Raw genomic sequence first — 18,173 nt, forward strand, 5'->3', positions numbered from 1 at the left:
GAAGGTCAGTCGGCATGATGCGGCCTAATTTATGCAGCATCGTATTTCTTGTCCGTACTTTGCCTCAATTACGGAAATACGAGCAGGGCTTCTGCCTAACCGAATAAACAAATACACAATCGATATCCACTGGCTCTGAGCGGCGACTTCACAAATCTTTTTTCTCCTTCTCCCCCCCCTAAGTCCTTCTAGTGTAGCTCCGTGGGTTTTTCCCGGCACGTCTGCCATTGTGCCTCTCAGCGCGGCTTTTATTGACATGCGCTGCTATTTTTAATCACAGCTCTCAGCGGCGTAAATGTTTGGAAACGTGTAGAGAAATGCTGCTTTCTTTCTGGAGGGAAAGATTGAGATCATTGGGTAGAGCACAATGGCTTCCAAGCAGCCGCCAGTCATTTCCAATACGGCGGCTTCTCCATCTTTGCCATCTTTGTTTCCAATCATATTGAGCCATAAACCATTTCCTCCAGCTTGTCACTATGTCTCCTCCGCCGGGCCCAGCTAACTAACCGCTTCCTGTTTCTTCCCCTCCAAGTTAGTTCCAGTGCAAATACTTGTATGACTCTTTCTCCATATTGGAGCAACTTTCATATCAACGAGCAACCGCAGAAAATGATTTGGGTGGGTTAGGTCATAAACTCTCACACATTTATTTGAATGCAGCGCAGTGCTTGAGTGGTTCATTTGTCTATTCGCAGCCATGAGGGTCTGGGTTCGGGATAACACGCTGACTGTAGCAATGTGCAGTTATAAACGTTGCACTTCCATTAATCTGGTGCTAAAGTTTCTTGTAGCGCTTTAATAATTTAGCCTGCATTAGCCTCGAGCCATGATGAATGGCGGCGTTCATTTTCATCTGCCAGAGACTTTGATTCGCTGGCCACCCTGTTTTTTTTTTTTAAAAAAAAGAAGGCACGCGTAATTTTATTTAATCTGTGGAATAAAAGGTCATTTGTAATGATTGAGATGAATACTTGTAGAAGTTGTACAGTTCTGTTAAAGTTTTTAACATGGTCTTTTTTGTTTACTGTGCCCCCAAATGGCCAAATATGGTTACTGCATTTAGAGGCGCGCTCCACTTGATGGGGTGAAAGGTCAAAAGTAAGATGGCTGCCTTGTGTCAGTTTGGCGGCACGCAAACAGACACATCAGTGGGACAATTTCTTTTTCCCCAAAGTATTATTTGGATTTATTGTTGAGAATTTACACATCATTTCAAGCTTGAACGATCTGTTATTCAACTCAACCATCCAGAATCCACAACTTGAGTCCTGACTTGAACAAACAAATGGTGAGTGAATGCATTGAAGTCTTTTCTACATGCCTTTGATTTATGAACATTGAAACTTTTGGAAAAACAGTACAAACATTGATCACATGTAAAGGAAAAAGCATTGTTTTTTACAAAAAAAGTTATTTTCTGACGAGAGCTCTGGGATGCCCGCATGTGGGCGTCATCGGCCTTGTCCGTATTCCTGTCGGCCCGAACGGTTAATAGAAAGCAGGGCCCGGAGTGAGTCGTCCATTGTGCAAACGCTGAAAAGTCCCACACTGAAGATATTTCACACCCACATACTTCCTCTCATCTTATCGCCCGGCTCTCCTCAGAGGTCTGTAAACGAGAAGTGTGCTTGCTTACTTGAACGTAAAGAGACGCTATACTTACATCAGGGCTCGTTTGTAAAATCTCAGCATGTTGTTTTATGAGGTGGCGCCATGCCTGATGTGATAAATGGGAATAGGAAGGGATGACACGGGACCAAGGTCACTGGATGGACTGCGTGAACTTGGACGTGGTTTCCCCCCCAAATGTGTAGCTGTTGGCTTAACGGCTTTATTTGAGATGAAGAACAGCTCTCGCAGGCCCAGGAAGAAAAAAAAAAAAGCTTAACAAAGCGCGGGTGTCTCGAGGGAACGTCTCTGGGAAGCTTGTGCTGAGCTTTGCGTTTTGACAGAGTGGGGAATAACCATCCAAGACTGCTCTTAGGGCATTCCCATACTGTTCTTCTTTGATGGGCAAACTCACAAAGTGATGTGACTCAGCATCATTTATGTCTGCTCAAGTCTGATTGTCTCCAAAGAACTCTTGGTGGGGGGCTAATTGTCACGTCTCGTCCCCAGCCGTTCCACTATGTGTCTGTTGTCATGGTTTCTGTCTGTGTGCTCGCCCCTCCCCTCCTGTGTGCCCATGATTAGTTTGATTATTCTTACCTGCCTCTTGTTACCTGTCGTGTATACAAGTCCTGTCTGCCCCTCACGCCTCGTCGGATCATTGTGTTGTTGTTGCTGCACTTGGTCGCCCTGCTCCATTCTGATCCGTGACACTAATTAATTCAAAAGTATTCTAATGGCAGGTCATTGTTGTGAAAAGAATAGTAATTATTGAAAAATCTTGGATTATTTAAGATAACCCTCAATGCACCCATTGTGGCTGTACAGTGATCCCTCTCTACTTCGCGTTTCGTCTATCGCGGCTACGCTACATTGCCGATTTTTTTCCAAATTTAAAAATTTAAAAGTCAAAATAAAACTTCTAAATTGAGGAAACATGTGTCTAACCTTTAGGACAATGTAATATTGCTCCAAATGTTCATTTACATTCCTTTAGCAGTCCGTTTTTGCGTGTTAGCACGATCACGAATTAGCATCTTTCCGCTAACTCATTAGCCTGCCAAGTACTTCTTGTTAGTGACCGTACTTTGCGGATTTCACTTACCGCGGGTGGTTTTTGGAACCAATTATCCGCGCTAAACGAGGGATTACTGTATTGTGAATTTATAGTGACTATCAGAAATCACAGCAAGTCTAACAGCTCCCCCTCCCCTCCCCTCCCCAAAAAGGCCCTTCACCAAACCACAATCGCCCCCCTCCGTCCACCAGCAAGCAGCTGGAGATGACTCACTTCCTGGATCCCAAACACAGCAGACAGACACCTGGCGGCTATATATAGGGTAAACTTTCCCTATTAACATATGCCTTCAGACTTGAGGCAAAGACCAGGGGATTTTTGACCCCCCGTCCATTTTGCTGCTACTCAGCTGTGTCGAGGGGTGGGGGTGTCTGAGTTAGGCAAGGTGACTAGAATTCGGAGACGACCCCCCTCGAAAGGATTTGGAGGCCAATGAGGCATCAAAGAGGGAACGTTCAAGGGAAGTCATGATGCGGAACGTAATGTGAACAGCTGCCATTATGCAATAAAATGAAGCAATAGGATGGATATTGTATGAGTGTGTACGGGAGCGGGGCTAGATCACAACTAGCACTTTCTAGCAATAGCACATTCAAACCTAAGGTCAATTTCGTCTTCGATGAATCTTACTCTATTGAGCATTTTAAAAATGCCAGAAAACAGAGTACAACACAATGGTTTGATTTAAAATAGTCTTTGCACATATCGCTGACTGCAGTGACCTCTGCCGGCGGTGTGATGTACTGCGTACTTGGACGTTTGACGTTTTCCCGCTCAAAATGACCCAGTTTTACACAGGTGGCCTTACTCGCTGTAATAAGGGTTTCTCTGCATAATCTGTTTTATTTTCCCAAAACACTTTGGATTCTGTTTGTTACATTTCAGTTTTAGGTTTTATTTTGGGTTAGTGACCTTGGTGAAATTTCAAGATGAAAACCACTACTGACCATAAGGGCTCATCTTACTTTCCCCAACCACCCAAAAAAAAACATCTGAATGATTCTCTAAGACTTTTGGAACGTCATTCAACTGCCGAGATGAAAGTTTAACTTTTTTGGAAGGTCTGTCTCGTTTCATTTGTCATAAATGTAACACAACGATCCAGTAGAAGAACATCAAACAGTGAATGGTAGTGTGATGCCTTGGGTTGCTTTGCACCTTCAGCACCTGGACCATTTGCATCGTATATTTTGCTATTTAGGATTGGGAATTGCTTAATCAAAATCTGGATTTGGCTGGATTTTGCTTAAAAACCTTCCCGTGTTCCAGGTGGTTTTAATATTTCATTGATCATTTAGATTTTAAAACATTTGATACTACAAGCTGAGTTTCCGTTGGGCGTTGTTCCTTTTAGTCATGATCTTGCCGATGTTCGTCACATTCATTCATTTCCAGCAAACTATTGTGACACCAATTCGGAGGAAGAAATCCACAAAAGGGAAAACAAATCGGAACAATGACTCATACACTTCTGCTTTTACCCCTTAAATTTGACCGACCGAGCTCGGTCACTTCATTCACTTTTCGAAGACTCAAGAGAGACGGACCAAGATATTTTTGCGGCATTTTCTCATCTGTCCTATTGATCATCAAAAATGAACGCTGGAAGCCTGCAGAAGAGTTTGCTGGTTGTGACCATGCTGGCGGTTATGGTCACCTGCGGAAAAGGAGGTGAGTTGTGAAAAATCTTGGATTTGTTGTCCGTTCAAAGACTCAATGACAGCACTTACAATCTATGTTTTGTGTTTTGGTCCAGTGGGAAAGCCGACAGTATGCTGCAAAACGGTCAGCAGTAAGGAGATTACGGAAGAAGTGTTCGCATTTCGAGTGGAAGTTCCTCAACCACCATGCCTGCCCGCCGTCATGTGAGTAGGCCTACACATTTGCAAATTCAGGATTGATCCATCAGCAGCACAATGTGGCGAAATCCATCAAAAGACACAATAATACAATCGTGTAGTTTTATTACGTTTCTCCAGACCGCCAGGGGGCAGTGTTGATAAGAGAATAAGTTACCAAAAATGAACAGAGAAACAACCAAATTGACCCATATTTAAATTTTGGCAAAATTCAAATTCATGATCTTTATATCTGCACCCAACAGTTGCTAACAATGTAAATTGTTGACACCTTTCAGCTTCTACACCAAAGATAGCTACTACTGCGTTCAAATCCGTGCTCCGTGGGTCATCGAGAAGACCGCCGCCATTAAGTGAGTTGAACCTTCATCACGTTAGCATTCATCATCATCGCAATTTCCCTTCCTCGATCAAGTCATCCTCATCTTCCTCTTTCTCATGTCCACCTCACAGAAGGGCGGCCATTGCTCGAGCTTTGACCACAAGCTCGCCATCCTCTACTGAATCGTGATCATTCTGCCCTTCATCATCTGAAGAAGAGAATCAAGCCTGTGTAGTCTTTTAAAATTATTTATTACTTTTAATTTAATCCAACCGTAGGCTTTATTTATTTGCAAAATGTTTCAACTCTAACTTTTTTTTTGTGTTACAACGCCTCCTGCTGTTTCTGGGTCAAAATGACCCATGATGTTCTGATGGCAGCATTGTTGTCAGAACTATTACGTTTTATTAAGTTACATTATATTTAAAGTAGTGGCGACTGTAAATATATATAGTCTATATATGTTTATATTTTTTACATGGTCCCTTTATTTGTTAGATTTATGTTATAATCAATCTGACTGCAATGTTTAATATTACTATTGTAAAAAAATAAAAAGGCACACAAAAAAACTCAAATGAGCTGTTGCATGACTTTATTTTAGACTTATAAAGCAGTAAACATGTCACATCAGGAATTCGCATGGCTCAAATTGAGCAATTATTATAAATATAAAAAAAATACATCCCAAGCAAGGAAATAAATAACTGTAATAAATAGAATAAGTATTTACTCTCTTTCCAAATTTTGGAATACATTGACATAGAAATTAGCCAACATGGCTACTGACTAATGGTTCACCTACGTATGAGCAGGTGGTGCTATTTTGAGCTACGTTAGCTTTAGCTTTATTCATTTCCAAATGTGACGTTTAAAAATGCACCATAGAGGGGTATAAAGGAGAAACTTTGGGGCCCAAATACTACAAAGTCTGCCTGGCAACATAACTAGCAATTTTGATCAAACCTTTGAGTTCCATCTACTTGCTTATGTTTTATTGTTTCACATTCAATTATTTTATGTAATGTAAATTTGGATTAAAATGTTCGCATTGAATATTGTTTTTTTTTTCCCCCCCTAGGACTGGCATGTTTACTTCCGGTGGTCTCCCGAGGAGATGTAGCCCATGGCACGGTTGATGGTGATGACTCTGGTGTGGAAGCCTCTCATCATCTTGCGCATCTCAAGTCGGTTAGTGAAGCTATTGTCTCCCCACATATGAGACATGTCCTCCTGAAAACACACATACCATTTTTTAGATTAAACTAAATTGCGGTAGGATATTAAACATTAACCCTGTCATGTCCAACATGTCCAAATATGTCATCTGTTATTTATTTTTACACATTACTAGCCATATTTAAAAAGTTGAAAATAGCATGATGACAATTATGTCTTTTACTGTCTGACAAGTGTTGTCAGATTGAGTCTGGATTGTATTTAATTATTTTGTTATTCGATTATTTTAACTCTACAGACTTTTTAGATATGAAGACCTAAAGCAAGAAGGAATAAAAAAAATAAAAAAAAGACCTCTGCAGGTTTCATCCCTCCATTGAATCTCAGGAAATAATTCTGTGAAAACAAAATAATACATCATTTTAGATAATTTATCATTTATTTTTTAATATTTTCTTACACGACCCGCCAAAACAAACTCGTACCTTCAGGTTGTGAATAATTTTCAGGGTCGGGCTCAGTAGAGCCTTTTCTTCTTCGGGGCTTTTCAGTGTCAATGTGAGGTAGGACTTAATCAGAGCCTCATAGTGGACAATGTCCTTCATGATGCTCATGAGACATTCACTCTGTGAGGAGCAAAAGCATTGCGTCACTTTTGAATTTTTTTTTATCAACGATGTTGTCAGAATCTCATTCGAGTGTGAAAATATTGCTAAAAAAGTGGCCAATCATTGTACAGTCAATAAACATCAAAATTAAAACTAGTTACCTCACTGAAGGGTGTACTTCTTTGAGCCAGGCAGCTGGAATTCTATGGCGTAAAAACAAAAAAGTGTAGATGAGAAAAAAATCCAATGACCATAAAGTATACGTAAAAACTGGATAAGGAAAATCCACATTTAAAATTTTTACATTTGTATTTGTTTATATTTCATTTGTATTATTTATGACATGTTAGAACATTTAAATATATTAGTCATTAAAACACGTTTTAAAATTGATTTGATCTTTTTTGAATCATGAGATAAAAAAAAGAAACTTAATAATTTAAATGATTAAAAATTCAACAAGATTATAGGTAAATAAATAGGTAAAATTTTCTCATTTCCGTTTTTAATTCTCACATTCGTCTCAATTAAAAAAAAAACATGTATGGCTCCATCTAAAAGTTATGAACAATAATTTTTCCAGGCAAAAAGACAAAAAGTCACCTGTTGCATGTTAGGTGCGCAGGCTTGCGGCGTCTCGGCCGAGCTGCTCACAGTTGCTTTGTCAGACGTGATGCCGTAAAACAAAACGTCCTTAAAAATAAATAAATAAATAGATAAATAAATAGATAAATAAATAGATAAATAAATAGATAAATAAATAAATAAATAAATAAATAAATACTTGAGAACATAATAATGTGCAGTTTCACATGCTGCTGCATAATAAAATAACAATCGAATAAAAACAAATACTTACATTGTTAAGGATCCCCCTGATATTTGTCAAGAGGTTCTTAAAGAGCGCGGAGCAGTTTGCGCACTCTTCTGCGCTCAGTTGCGTGTGCACCGGCAGTGACATGGACGTGCGCCACTTGAGCGCAGATGCAATGAGCAAACACCTGATCACGTCTGAATGGGAGAAAAATATTTCAAGTAAGAAAAAAAAAAAAACACCATTTAAACATCCACTCAACTGAATGCTTTGTCTCATCCAACTCACAGAAATAAAAGTTTGTCATCTTTGTCTTGTATGTTCAATGTTGCGTCTCCCTCTTACCTTCTGGTTTCATATGATGGGTTTTATATGTTGTTCTTTGGATCATTCTCGGGGGATATTCACACCCCCGCCCTGGCAGAACGTCAGCAGTGAGTTGACTGAAGCCGAAAAGTAAATAAAGGGAAGTTGGTGTTGAATGATGACTAACGTTGTGAATTATAAATCCAGTGCAGAGGCGGTTATTGGCCACTGGTTTCGTGAGTAAAATTGAAAAAAAATGCAATGCTGGTATGTTTATAACTCCAGGAGGCGCCCAAGAGGCATTAGATTATTTGAGTAAAAATATTTTAACTAAAAAGTAAATGCATCTCGACCACTGGGCTTGACGAGTGATAGTACACAAGCAATTGTCTGTCTGTCTGTCTGTCTGTCTGTCTGTCTGTCTGTCTGTCTGTCTCCCTCTGTCCGCCCGCCCGTCCGTCTGTCCGTCCGTCCGTCTGCCACTGATGGATAAGTAAACAGTGCTTTATATGTCTATGTATGTATGTATGTAATGTATGTAATATATTTATTATGTACATATATATATATACATATATATATAAATATAAAGTGTCTTTTGAATCATTTCATATGACATCATCTCTCACTCCTTGGATTTCCCAATCTCTCTTTCTCTCTTGACCAAAAAAAAAAAAAGATCTCCGCATCAGACGAGGGATGCATTTGTTGCGTTCAAGGTCGGTTCAGAATGACGGCACATCAAGAAACTGCAGTGGTGAGCAAGTGTCGGAAGCCAGGAGTTTCCTGGCCTTTACAAGTTAACTTAAACATCACTCTTCCAGCAGCGCAGTGAAAACACCGTGCGGTGAACATCTCATTCTCGGCTGAAAGAGGAAGTGTTTGGCAAAAGCGTATAGAAAACAAAGTTTATTCTTTATTTTACATATCTGTACATGAACATGTTCTTCCTTCAAATAAAGTTTCTGAACACAGTAGGATGAACGATATTAACACACCGATTCTTTTGGAAAATGACTCGTGTCGGAAAAAAAATCAACATTTACAAAATGTTGAAGAGCAATTTGAGTGAATGTATTTACCAAAAAGCTACGACTCCACTACAAGGCAGGCATGTTTCCTTTACACTCTTTTAGCACCTTCAAATAAACATTTCTCAGTTGAAAACTACCATTTGTGCAGAATAAAAACAGGTTGAGATACTTTACAGTCCAACTTAAAATGCTTCGAGATAATTAGCAATCTTTTTTTTATTTTTTTATACAGTGTTGTTTCTCTTTTTTTTAAATCTTAAGACTGACTTTCTACTAAAGTTTTCACTATAACTTGACTTTTTTTCCCACAATTTTTGCATTTGACAGTAATAATTTAGTGGCGAATGTAGAAAGTTGGAAGGAAAGGAGAGCGAAGCACAGGAAGCTGGGACAGAAACCATGACAATACACAATCCCTTTCCTTTCTCGTCTCGAAGTAAGACGCAATCGCCCGGATGAGGCCACACGAGGATGGCGGCGGTCTTCTGTGCTGGGGGCTCAGGAGTGCGGGAAAGCAGCGAAGGAGACAAGCGGGCAGATTTGGAACGAGATGGAGGCGTGACGGTTCGGCGAGGGACTTGGTTCGGTTCAGGCGGCGGAGGGCGGGCAAGTGGTGGCGGTGAAGGTGGAGCAAAAATGCTTTTTATTTGGAGAGGGTCTTCTCAGCCAGATGTTTCTGCTGGCTCTCAGCATGCCTGGAGGGTAGAGAAAGAAACAAAAATAAGCCCTGACCAAACCCAATCTTAAACCTAATCCTAACCTGGTGAGGTCCTCGATGTCAACCAGCATGGCATCTTGTTCCATGTGGAGCTCATCTCTGACCACCAGTAGCTGGACTAACTCCTCGTTCAGACCTACACACAAACAACACCAGGGCAGGAGATGGTGAAACATGCCATTGCCCCATCTGTGATGGCCGCCGCCAAGCTAAAATGAAAGTCGAATCATGTTTTATTGGAATTAGAAACTGCGCCCGACTCACTTTCAATCTGGGAGTGCAGATCGTTCACGATGACCTGGAGTTGTCCAAGCGTCATGTCCCTCAGGTCGGTGGGCTTCAGGCTTCTTTTCATGAGACATTCACTGATGTGAGGCATGTGTGGGAGCTGTCGGACAAATCAAACAAATACAAAAGACAAGCCTTTAAAAAATGAAACATTCTGGTAAACAACTGATATTTTTTTTATATGTGTGTGAGTATAAGAGTGTAGAACGAGTAGAACATCCATCGCATAGTTCTCAGACAAAAAACATAATTAAAAAATGATCTGTAACAATGATAAAATCATCAAAGATTACATTTAAATTGAGGGAAAAATGGATACAAGTGGTGCAAATATTTCTCATCAGATGTGCTCCTTAAGAAGCGGGTCACAAAATGTGAACTTGACGACCTTGTCGTGTTACAACTGGCCGCTAGAGGGCAGCAGTATCCTTTCTACTACAGTATCAGCAGCGTCAACCTTCTTCTGGTGTCCTAAAGATCGCTGTATTTTTGCTTTCAAGATTCAAGATTCAAGAGTTTTCATTCAAAGAGAAGACGACTGCATGTTTTCAATCGACAAAGTCACATGAGTGGACGCAGCCTGCGTTAGTTCTGCTTATTCCTCTGCAGCGAGAACAGGTAAGCAAACACACTATAGTTTGCACCCAACGTTTCACTTTCGCATTTTTGTGACGTCACGGCGGTGGTCAGTAAAAACCAAGAGTGGGCGATATTAGTTCTAGTTTGTTGACAAATGTGTTTCTGTCACAAGACGGATGATATCACTATTGGTATGAATGACATAATGTAATGTCAGGAAATCAACCTCCGAATTGGCGGGGGGGTTGTTTGAAAAGTGACGTATCATGGTCCTAAAGCCTTCCTTTTTATATTTTACTTTGCAACACCTGGAGGGATAGATTAAACTACAATTATGGCCGTAAAAAATATTTCTGTTAAGATAACACATTTTATTATGATTATCTTTTTGACAGACATTTTTACACACCCTTTTAATTTTTTTTTTTTTTTTTTTAAATGGTCAAACTGCATGTACCTGTCATTTGAACAGATCTTTTCTATCCACTGTCCACTGCAGTTTGATGGTTTTTTTTGTGTGAGTGTATATTTCCGGCATCCATGACCTTGATGATCCACTTTCCGATTCTTTGTGTGTTGAGTGACAGTGATGCTGTGTGACTGTCAAGCGCTGCTCGCTTCCACAACGCACCAGTCAGTGCTTTCCGCTGGATGAATTATGGATGTGGCGGGGCCTGGCCTCCCTCCGCATCCCTGAATAAGTCAAATCGACGTGGAAGTACCACGTGCGTACGTACGTATGACGTCGTTGCTCTATTCGTGTGTGTGTGTGCGCCGATGAGAGGCAGCGAGCCAGAAAAAAAAGGATGAAATAATGATGAAGACTGCTTCACTGCGACATGATCATAAAGTGGACAGGGCCTGTTCAATTTGTATACCCACGGGCCACGATATTAGGTCCAGCTCCAGAATTTTATGATTGAACCCTCTGTTAGGTTTAATGTGGTGCACTTTGCAGAATTTCTGGGTATAGATAAACTAATTGTTTATTCTACTGGCGATATATTTTGAGAAACACTAAGCACTCACCAGATCCACCACAGGCGACTTTTTCCGGTTCTGTTTCTCCACCTCCACCTGCATCTTGGCCATGGGCTTGGCCATGGCCAACGCAAGCTTGGCCTCCGCCTGGAGCTTCTTCTGCCGACTCAGGAAGTCCATGTCCTCCAGGGACTCGGAGTCCTCCTCAGTGGTGTCCCGGTCCGAGTAGGATGAACTCTGCTTGGACTGCGTTGAGGTGAAAAATAATCACGTGTTTGGTAGAATGAATAACAATGACTTTTCTGGAATGTATTTTTCCATATAAAATCATGTACATGGACGGTAATTGCTTTCAATCAGCAGAAGAGTAAGGATGAACATTTCCCTCGCTTTGTGTTAACTGTGTTTCAGGCTGACAGGAGGTTAATGCGTCCAACCATCCGAGGCCTGGCTGAGCGTATTCCAATTCATTCCTCATTTGCAGCCCAGGAATTGGTTAACGGGCCAGAAAACGTGGACCAAAGCCAAGAGACCTGCTCGTCCTCGTCGCGTCAGGTGAGCCTACCATGGGGGACAGGGGCGTGTCCAGACTGGTCTCCGTCTTGCTGTCGTCCGCATCGCTGTCCTTGTCGCTACCGCTGTCGTTGACGAAGCAGATCTGGAGGTTCATGCCGCTCTGCAGCCTGCAGGAAGCATTGATTCTTTTCAGAAAATTCTTATCATCATTCTTATCGTAATCAGAATTGAGTTGAAAAAGAGACTAAATGCACCAACAAAAAAATACAAATAATGAATATAAAAATAATAAATAATCTAAATAATAGTAAAAAAATTACAATAATTCTTATCGTAATCAGAATTGAGTTGAAAAAGAGAAAGCAATAATGCACCAATGGAAAAATACAAATAATAAATACAAAAATAATAAATAATCTAAATCATAGTAAAAAAATTACAATAATTCTTAGCGTAATCAGAATTGAGTTGAAAAAGAGAAAGCACTAAATGCACCAACGGAAAAATACAAATAATAAATACAAAAAAAATAAAATAATCTAAATAATAGTAAAAAAATTACAATAATTCTGTATTGTGCTGGGTATTTTTAGGTCATGAAAAATACTGCTGTGATGTAAAGGACAATTGGCTCTCCTCCTCCCACACAGTCCATTAAATCCACTGTATTGCATTTTGCTGCAGTATTGATACTTTCTAGACTTTAATTGCAACATGATAGCGTCGGTATTACAAGATGGATTAAGTCGAGGAAATCCCCGAAGGCCCAACCCACTGCTGCCTTTAGCTGTACCTAATGAAGTGTCCCCTGAGCATCGCTTTGTAGTTAAAAAAAAATGCAAACGAGACTCCCTAGTTGCCTCCATGAGATCATAATGCAGGGTGAGGACTGACTCAACCAGGCTTCGTGTTTTTAATCATCTCCCTGCTTGTCCTCCATGCAGATCAATGCGGGAAGCAGCAGGCGGTTCTGGTCCAATACAGATGACACCGACCGGGTTGTTAAAATTCATTTTTGTTTAGACGAAGTGCGGACGAGGCTCCGAACGCAGATCAATAATCTGCTTATTCCATGCAGTAATTACAAGCACGGCTGATTGATCACGCGGCAGGGCATCCAAAGAGCACTGATTAAAATAGAACTTTAAAGGGCGATGACTCAGATTGGACAAACTGTCTCGCCAGTTAAAATACAGATCGAGGCTTCACGGGTTCAAAAAGTGTACTGTCTTTATTTGAATGACAATAATAAGAGAGTGACATCACGTTACCGTGACGACAGGCTGGGTTTGCCGCTCTTGCTGCAGCTGGTGTAGATGCCGGGTCCATCGTCGAAGAAACTGCCCAGGGCCAACTTCTGCCTAATAGACTCCCTCTCATTCTTTTGGGCCTGAAATGCAAGTAAAAACATTTTTTTTTATTGAAGACTTTCGTGTTGTCATGGCAGCTATGATTTTATTTTTAGGCCGTGGCACCATTTTCCCAATCTTTTACACGGCCGGTGTATTTATAGCAGCAGCAGCCTCCTAATTTGGCTGGGTGTCATCTTAACAAGATGTGATACAAAGTGTGGACTCAGCTGAACCAGCAAAACGTGTGAATTAGATTCACTGGGAGCCTTTTTAATGAAAGACAATACACATTTTTACCAGTAGATGGTGCTGTTGCATCAAAGAACAAACGTCTGTGCTACGTTTACAGGCGGTAGGTAATGTTAAATACTAGTTTGAGTCACGTGGTAAACGACATATAACACTGATGCTCCAACATGACCTCAACAAAATGCAAAATAAATAGAAGAGTTTGACGCAATAAGGTGATAAACAATGATAAAAATTCAAGAGTGTTTTTTTTTTTTTTTTTTCATTTGGGCTGTCTCTTGACTACAAGTTCCAATTTCCGCTCCCATTTCTCTCCTGTCTCAATCCCATGTGTGTCTTATCTACCTCATTCAGCCTTGCCAGGCACTCGTCACACACGCCAGGCATTTCCTTCCATCTTTGCTCGTCTCCCTCAAACTGTCTTCTCCCACATCATTCCTACCACTCCTTTTTCTAACATTTTTTTTCTTTTCCTGTCTTGTCTCCAACCAACGTCAAGGAACATAATCTGAGGGAGTGACCACCAGATGGCCAGAAGAGAAGTGGGCCTGGTTCTTCACACACACGACATCCACATGTACGAGAACACAACAAAAGTTGACTCACAAGCTCTGAGGAATTTTCAGTGAGCCTGAAAGAGGTTCACAGGGGTTAAAGGTCACGTTTGAGCTTCACACCTGCTACACAAAAGAACTTCCTGCCTTTGTCTAATTGTCATCTGCTCTGTTTGTGCGCTAGGGTGGGCCGAGTGAAGGAAAAGAGACGTCGTAAAATCTTTACAGAGGTGCGGAATACGACGCCGTGGGGGCCTCGCAGCCAATCGGAAAACCGACACACGCCGCCGCTCGTAGTCATCAGCCGGCTCGCTTTAATGCGGCGTGTCGAACTTTACATAAACTGTGCTGGAAGTACAGCGCAAGGAATTGCAGAGTAATCAAACAAACACAGCGTATCAATGCTTTGTCTTCCCCCGCTGTGGATTTACCGCACCTGCGCTCGCTCAATCTCATCGCGGTGCTAAAAATGCCACGGTAACCTTTACTGTCATTTCGTCACTGCCGGAAGATTTGCAGCAATGGCGTAAAAAAAAAAAAAAAATGGTCAAATTGTCTCGGAGTGGCTTCGTTTATGCCAAAGAATGATGAGATGGAAAATTGCGGGGGCCATTGAATTAACATTTCAATGCGGGCAAGAGGCAAGAAGAGGATAATAGTGACAGGCCTAACGACCTCCTTCATCCTCGAGCATCCCAAAGGGTCCAAATTAGATTGGGGAGGAACACAATCAAGCTAATGTGTATTTTCCACAAATTGACAACGTGAAGCCAAATCTTCATTGAGGAAGGTAATTCCTCCTCTTCAGCAATGCAGTGGAACATTTCATTTCGATCGCTCGAGCCAACTCCGTGGCCTGGTGGTAGAGTGTCTACCCTCAGACTGGAAGGTGGTGAGTTCAAACCCCGGCCGGGTCATGAACAAAATGAACAAAATTTTTTCACGAGGGGAACTTGGAAAACATATTGGAACGCAACCCCGAGGACTGGAGCTTGACACCTGTGATCTTTGACCATGATGTTTCCCTAATAAAGTGGTCTGGGTGTACCTAATGGAGTGTCTGTGTGATTACCTCGTTAAGCGCACCTGCGTGAAAAGTTTTAGCTCCTGTGGAACGTGAAAGTGACCAAAAACTTTTCACGCAGGTGCGCTTAACGAGGGAATCACATGGACACTCCATTAGGTACACCGCCATTTTCAAGTGTACCTAATAACAGGCCACTTTATTATCTTGGAAAACATGTTGGAATGCAGCCCCAAGGACTAGAGCTTGACACCTGTGACCTGTGATGTGTAGGTACACTTCAATAGTGAATGAGTGTGAGTGAGTGAGTAGTTGAGTGTGAGTGAGTAGTTGAGTGTGAGTGAGTGAGTGAGTGAGTGAGTGAGTGAGTGAGTGAGTGAGTGAGTGAGTTAGGGTTGGGGTTAGGATTAGGGTGAGTGAGTGAGTGAGTGAGTGAGTGAGTGAGTGAGTGAGTGAGTGAGTGAGTGAGTAGTTGAGTGTGAGTGAGTAGTTGAGTGTGAGTGAGTGAGTGAGTGAGTGTGAGTGAGTGTGTGAGTGAGTGAGTAGTTGAGTGAGTGTGAGTGAGTGGGTGAGTGAATGAGTGTGAGAGTGAGCGAGTGAGTGAGTAGGTGAGTGAGTGAGTGAGTGAGTGAGTGAGTGAGAGTAAGTGAGTGAGTGAGTAGTTGAGTGTGAGTGAGTGAGTGAGTAGTTGAGTGAGTGAGTGAGTGTGAGTGAGTGAGTGAGTGAGTGGGTGAGTGAGTGGGTGAGTGAGAGTAAGTGAGTGAGTGAGTGTGAGTGAGTGAGTGTGTGAGTGAGTGAGTAGTTGAGTGTGAGTGAGTGAGTGAGTGAGTTAGGGTTAGAGTGAGTGAGTGAGTGAGTGAGTGAGTTAGGGTTAGAGTGAGTGAGTGAGTGAGTGAGTGAGTGAGTGAGTGAGTGTGAGTGAGTAGTTGAGTGTGAGTGAGTGAGTGAGTGAGTGAGTGAGTTTGAGTGAGTGAGTGAGTGTGAGAGTGAGTGAGTGAGTGAGTGAGTGAGTGAGTGAGTGTGAGTGAGTAGTTAAGTGAGTGAGTGAGCAGTTGAGTGTGAGTAAGTGAGTGAGTGAGTAGTTGAGTGAGTGAGTGAGTGAGTGAGTGAGTGGGTGAGTGAGTGTGAGTGAGTGTGAGTGAGTGAGTGTGTGAGTGAGTGAGTGTGTGTGTGAGTGAGTGAGTGAGTGAGTGAGTGCGTGAGTGAGTGAGTAGTTGAGTGAGTGGGTGAGTGAGTGAGTGTGAGTGAGTGAGTGGGTGTGAGTGAGTGAGTGAGTGAGTGAGTGAGTGAGTGAGTTTGTGAGTGAGTGAGTGCGTGAGTGAGTGAGTAGCTGAGTGAGTGAGTGAGTGAGTGAGTGAGTGAGTGAGTGAGTGAGTGAGTGAGTGAGTGAGTGTGTGAGTGAGTGTGAGTTGGTGAGTGAGTGAGTGAGTGAGTGAGTGAGTGAGTGAGTGAGTGAGTGAGTGAGTGGGTGGGTGAGTGAGTGAGTGAGTAGTTGAGTGAGAGTGAGAGTGAGTGAGTAGTTGAGTGTGAGTGAGTGAGTGAGTGAGTGTGAGTGAGTAGTTGAGAGTGAATGACTGAGTGAGTGAGTGATTGAGTGAGTGAGTGAGTGAGTGTGAGTGAGTGTGAGTGAGTGAGTGTGAGTGAGTGTGAGTAGTTGAGAGTGAGTGAGTGATTGAGTGTGAGTGAGTGAGTGAGTGAGTGAGTGTGAGTGAGTGTGAGTGAGTGAGTGTGTGAGTGTGTGAGTGAGTGAGTGAGTGCGTGAGTGAGTGAGTGAGTGAGTAGTTGAGTGAGTGAGTGAGTGGGTGAGTGAGTGAGTGAGTGAGTGAGTGAGTGAGTGAGTGAGTGAGTGTGAGTGAGTGAGTGAGTGAGTGTGAGTGAGTGAGTAGTTGAGTGAGTGAGTGAGTGAGTGAGTGAGTGAGTGAGTGAGTGAGTGAGTGAGTGGGTGAGTGAGTGTGAGTGAGTGTGAGTGAGTGAGTGAGTGAGTGAGTGAGTGAGTGAGTGAGTGTGAGTGAGTGAGTGTGAGTGAGTGAGTGAGTGTGTGAGTGAGTGAGTGAGTTTGTGAGTGAGTGAGTGCGTGAGTGAGTGAGTAGTTGAGTGAGTGAGTGAGTGAGTGAGTGAGTGAGTGAGTGAGTGAGTGAGTGAGTGAGTGTGTGAGTGAGTGTGAGTTGGTGAGTGAGTGAGTGAGTGAGTGAGTGGGTGTGTGAGTGAGTGAGTAGTTGAGTGAGAGTGAGTGAGTGAGTAGTTGAGTGTGAGTGAGTGAGTGAGTGAGTGAGTGAGTGAGTGAGTGAGTGAGTGAGTGAGTGAGTGAGTGAGTGTGAGTGAGTAGTTGAGAGTGAATGACTGAGTGAGTGAGTGATTGAGTGAGTGAGTGAGTAGTTGAGTGTGAGTGAGTGTGAGTGAGTGAGTGTGAGTGAGTGTGAGTAGTTGAGAGTGAGTGAGTGATTGAGTGTGAGTGAGTGAGTGAGTGAGTGTGAGTGAGTGAGTATGAGTGAGTGTGAGTGAGTGAGTGTGTGAGTGTGTGAGTGAGTGAGTGAGTGCGTGAGTGAGTGAGTGAGTGAGTAGTTGAGTGAGTGAGTGAGTGAGTGGGTGAGTGAGTGAGTGTGAGTGAGTGTGAGTGTGAGTGAGTGAGTGAGTGAGTGAGTGAGTGAGTGCGTGAGTGAGTAGTTGAGTGAGTGAGTGAGTGAGTGAGTGAGTGAGTGAGTGAGTGAGTGAGTGAGTGAGTGGGTGAGTGAGTGAGTGAGTGAGTGAGTGTGTGAGTGAGTGTGAGTGAGTTGGTGAGTGAGTGAGTGAGTGAGTGAGTGAGTGAGTGAGTGAGTGTGAGTGAGTGAGTGAGTAGTTGAGTGAGTAGTTGAGTGTGAGTGAGTAGTTGAGTGAGTGAGTGAGTGAGTGAGTGAGTGAGTGAGTGAGTGAGTGAGTGAGTGAGTGAGTGAGTAGTTGAGTGAGTGAGTGAGTGAGTGAGTGAGTGAGTGAGTGAGTGAGTGAGTGAGTGAGTGAGTGAGTGAGTGTGAGTGAGTGAGTGAGTGAGTAGTTGAGTGTGAGTGAGTGAGTGAGTGAGTAGTTAAGTGTGAGTGAGTGAGTGAGTGAGTGAGTGAGTGAGTGAGTGA

At 42.4% G+C, this 18,173-nt stretch overlaps 2 protein-coding genes across 6 annotated transcripts in view; both read right to left on the minus strand.

Annotated features, from left to right (window-relative positions):
* Positions 1-5,795: 5,795 nt before the first annotated feature.
* il12a (interleukin 12a) lies at positions 5,796-8,515 on the minus strand. Its single transcript, XM_068651335.1, has 6 exons — positions 7,514-8,515; positions 7,258-7,347; positions 6,816-6,857; positions 6,532-6,672; positions 6,401-6,442; positions 5,796-6,100 (listed from the first exon to the last, which is right to left on the minus strand). Exons 1-6 carry the CDS (start codon positions 7,745-7,747, stop codon positions 5,960-5,962), a joined length of 690 nt encoding a protein of 229 aa, XP_068507436.1. The 5' UTR covers positions 7,748-8,515; the 3' UTR covers positions 5,796-5,959.
* A 153-nt stretch (positions 8,516-8,668) lies between these two features.
* Positions 8,669-18,173, minus strand: part of schip1 (schwannomin interacting protein 1) — a 134,946-nt gene continuing 125,441 nt past the window's right edge. For 4 of the 5 annotated variants that reach the window (XM_049726264.2, XM_049726265.1, XM_049726267.2 and 1 more), the window contains 6 exons: positions 13,162-13,280; positions 11,940-12,057; positions 11,423-11,620; positions 9,791-9,914; positions 9,569-9,662; positions 8,669-9,503 (listed from right to left, as the gene is read on the minus strand). In XM_049726264.2, coding sequence (XP_049582221.1) covers positions 9,452-9,503; positions 9,569-9,662; positions 9,791-9,914; positions 11,423-11,620; positions 11,940-12,057; positions 13,162-13,280 — 705 coding nt within the window. In that variant the 3' untranslated portion in view covers positions 8,669-9,451. Of the gene's footprint in view, positions 9,504-9,568; positions 9,663-9,790; positions 9,915-11,422; positions 11,621-11,939; positions 12,058-13,161; positions 13,282-14,904; positions 14,979-18,173 lie in introns of those variants that run through there. The other variant, XM_049726268.1, reaches the window with a different exon arrangement.

This window comes from Syngnathus scovelli, chromosome 7, assembly GCF_024217435.2.
Source record: "Syngnathus scovelli strain Florida chromosome 7, RoL_Ssco_1.2, whole genome shotgun sequence".
Taxonomy (NCBI): domain Eukaryota; kingdom Metazoa; phylum Chordata; class Actinopteri; order Syngnathiformes; family Syngnathidae; genus Syngnathus; species Syngnathus scovelli.

What these genes read in the sequence shown, in the direction of transcription:
- il12a (XM_068651335.1), bottom strand. Translation starts at nt 7,747, where the DNA reads ATGAGACAAAGCATTCAGTTGAGTGGATGTTTAAATGGTGTTTTTTTT. An exon ending in GAAGTACACCCTTCAGTGAG is followed by an intron (nt 6,673 to 6,815) that starts GTAACTAGTTTT and finishes TGCTCCTCACAG; the next exon opens with AGTGAATGTCTCATGAGCAT. An exon ending in GAGGGATGAAACCTGCAGAG is followed by an intron (nt 6,101 to 6,400) that starts GTCTTTTTTTTA and finishes GTGTGTTTTCAG; the next exon opens with GAGGACATGTCTCATATGTG.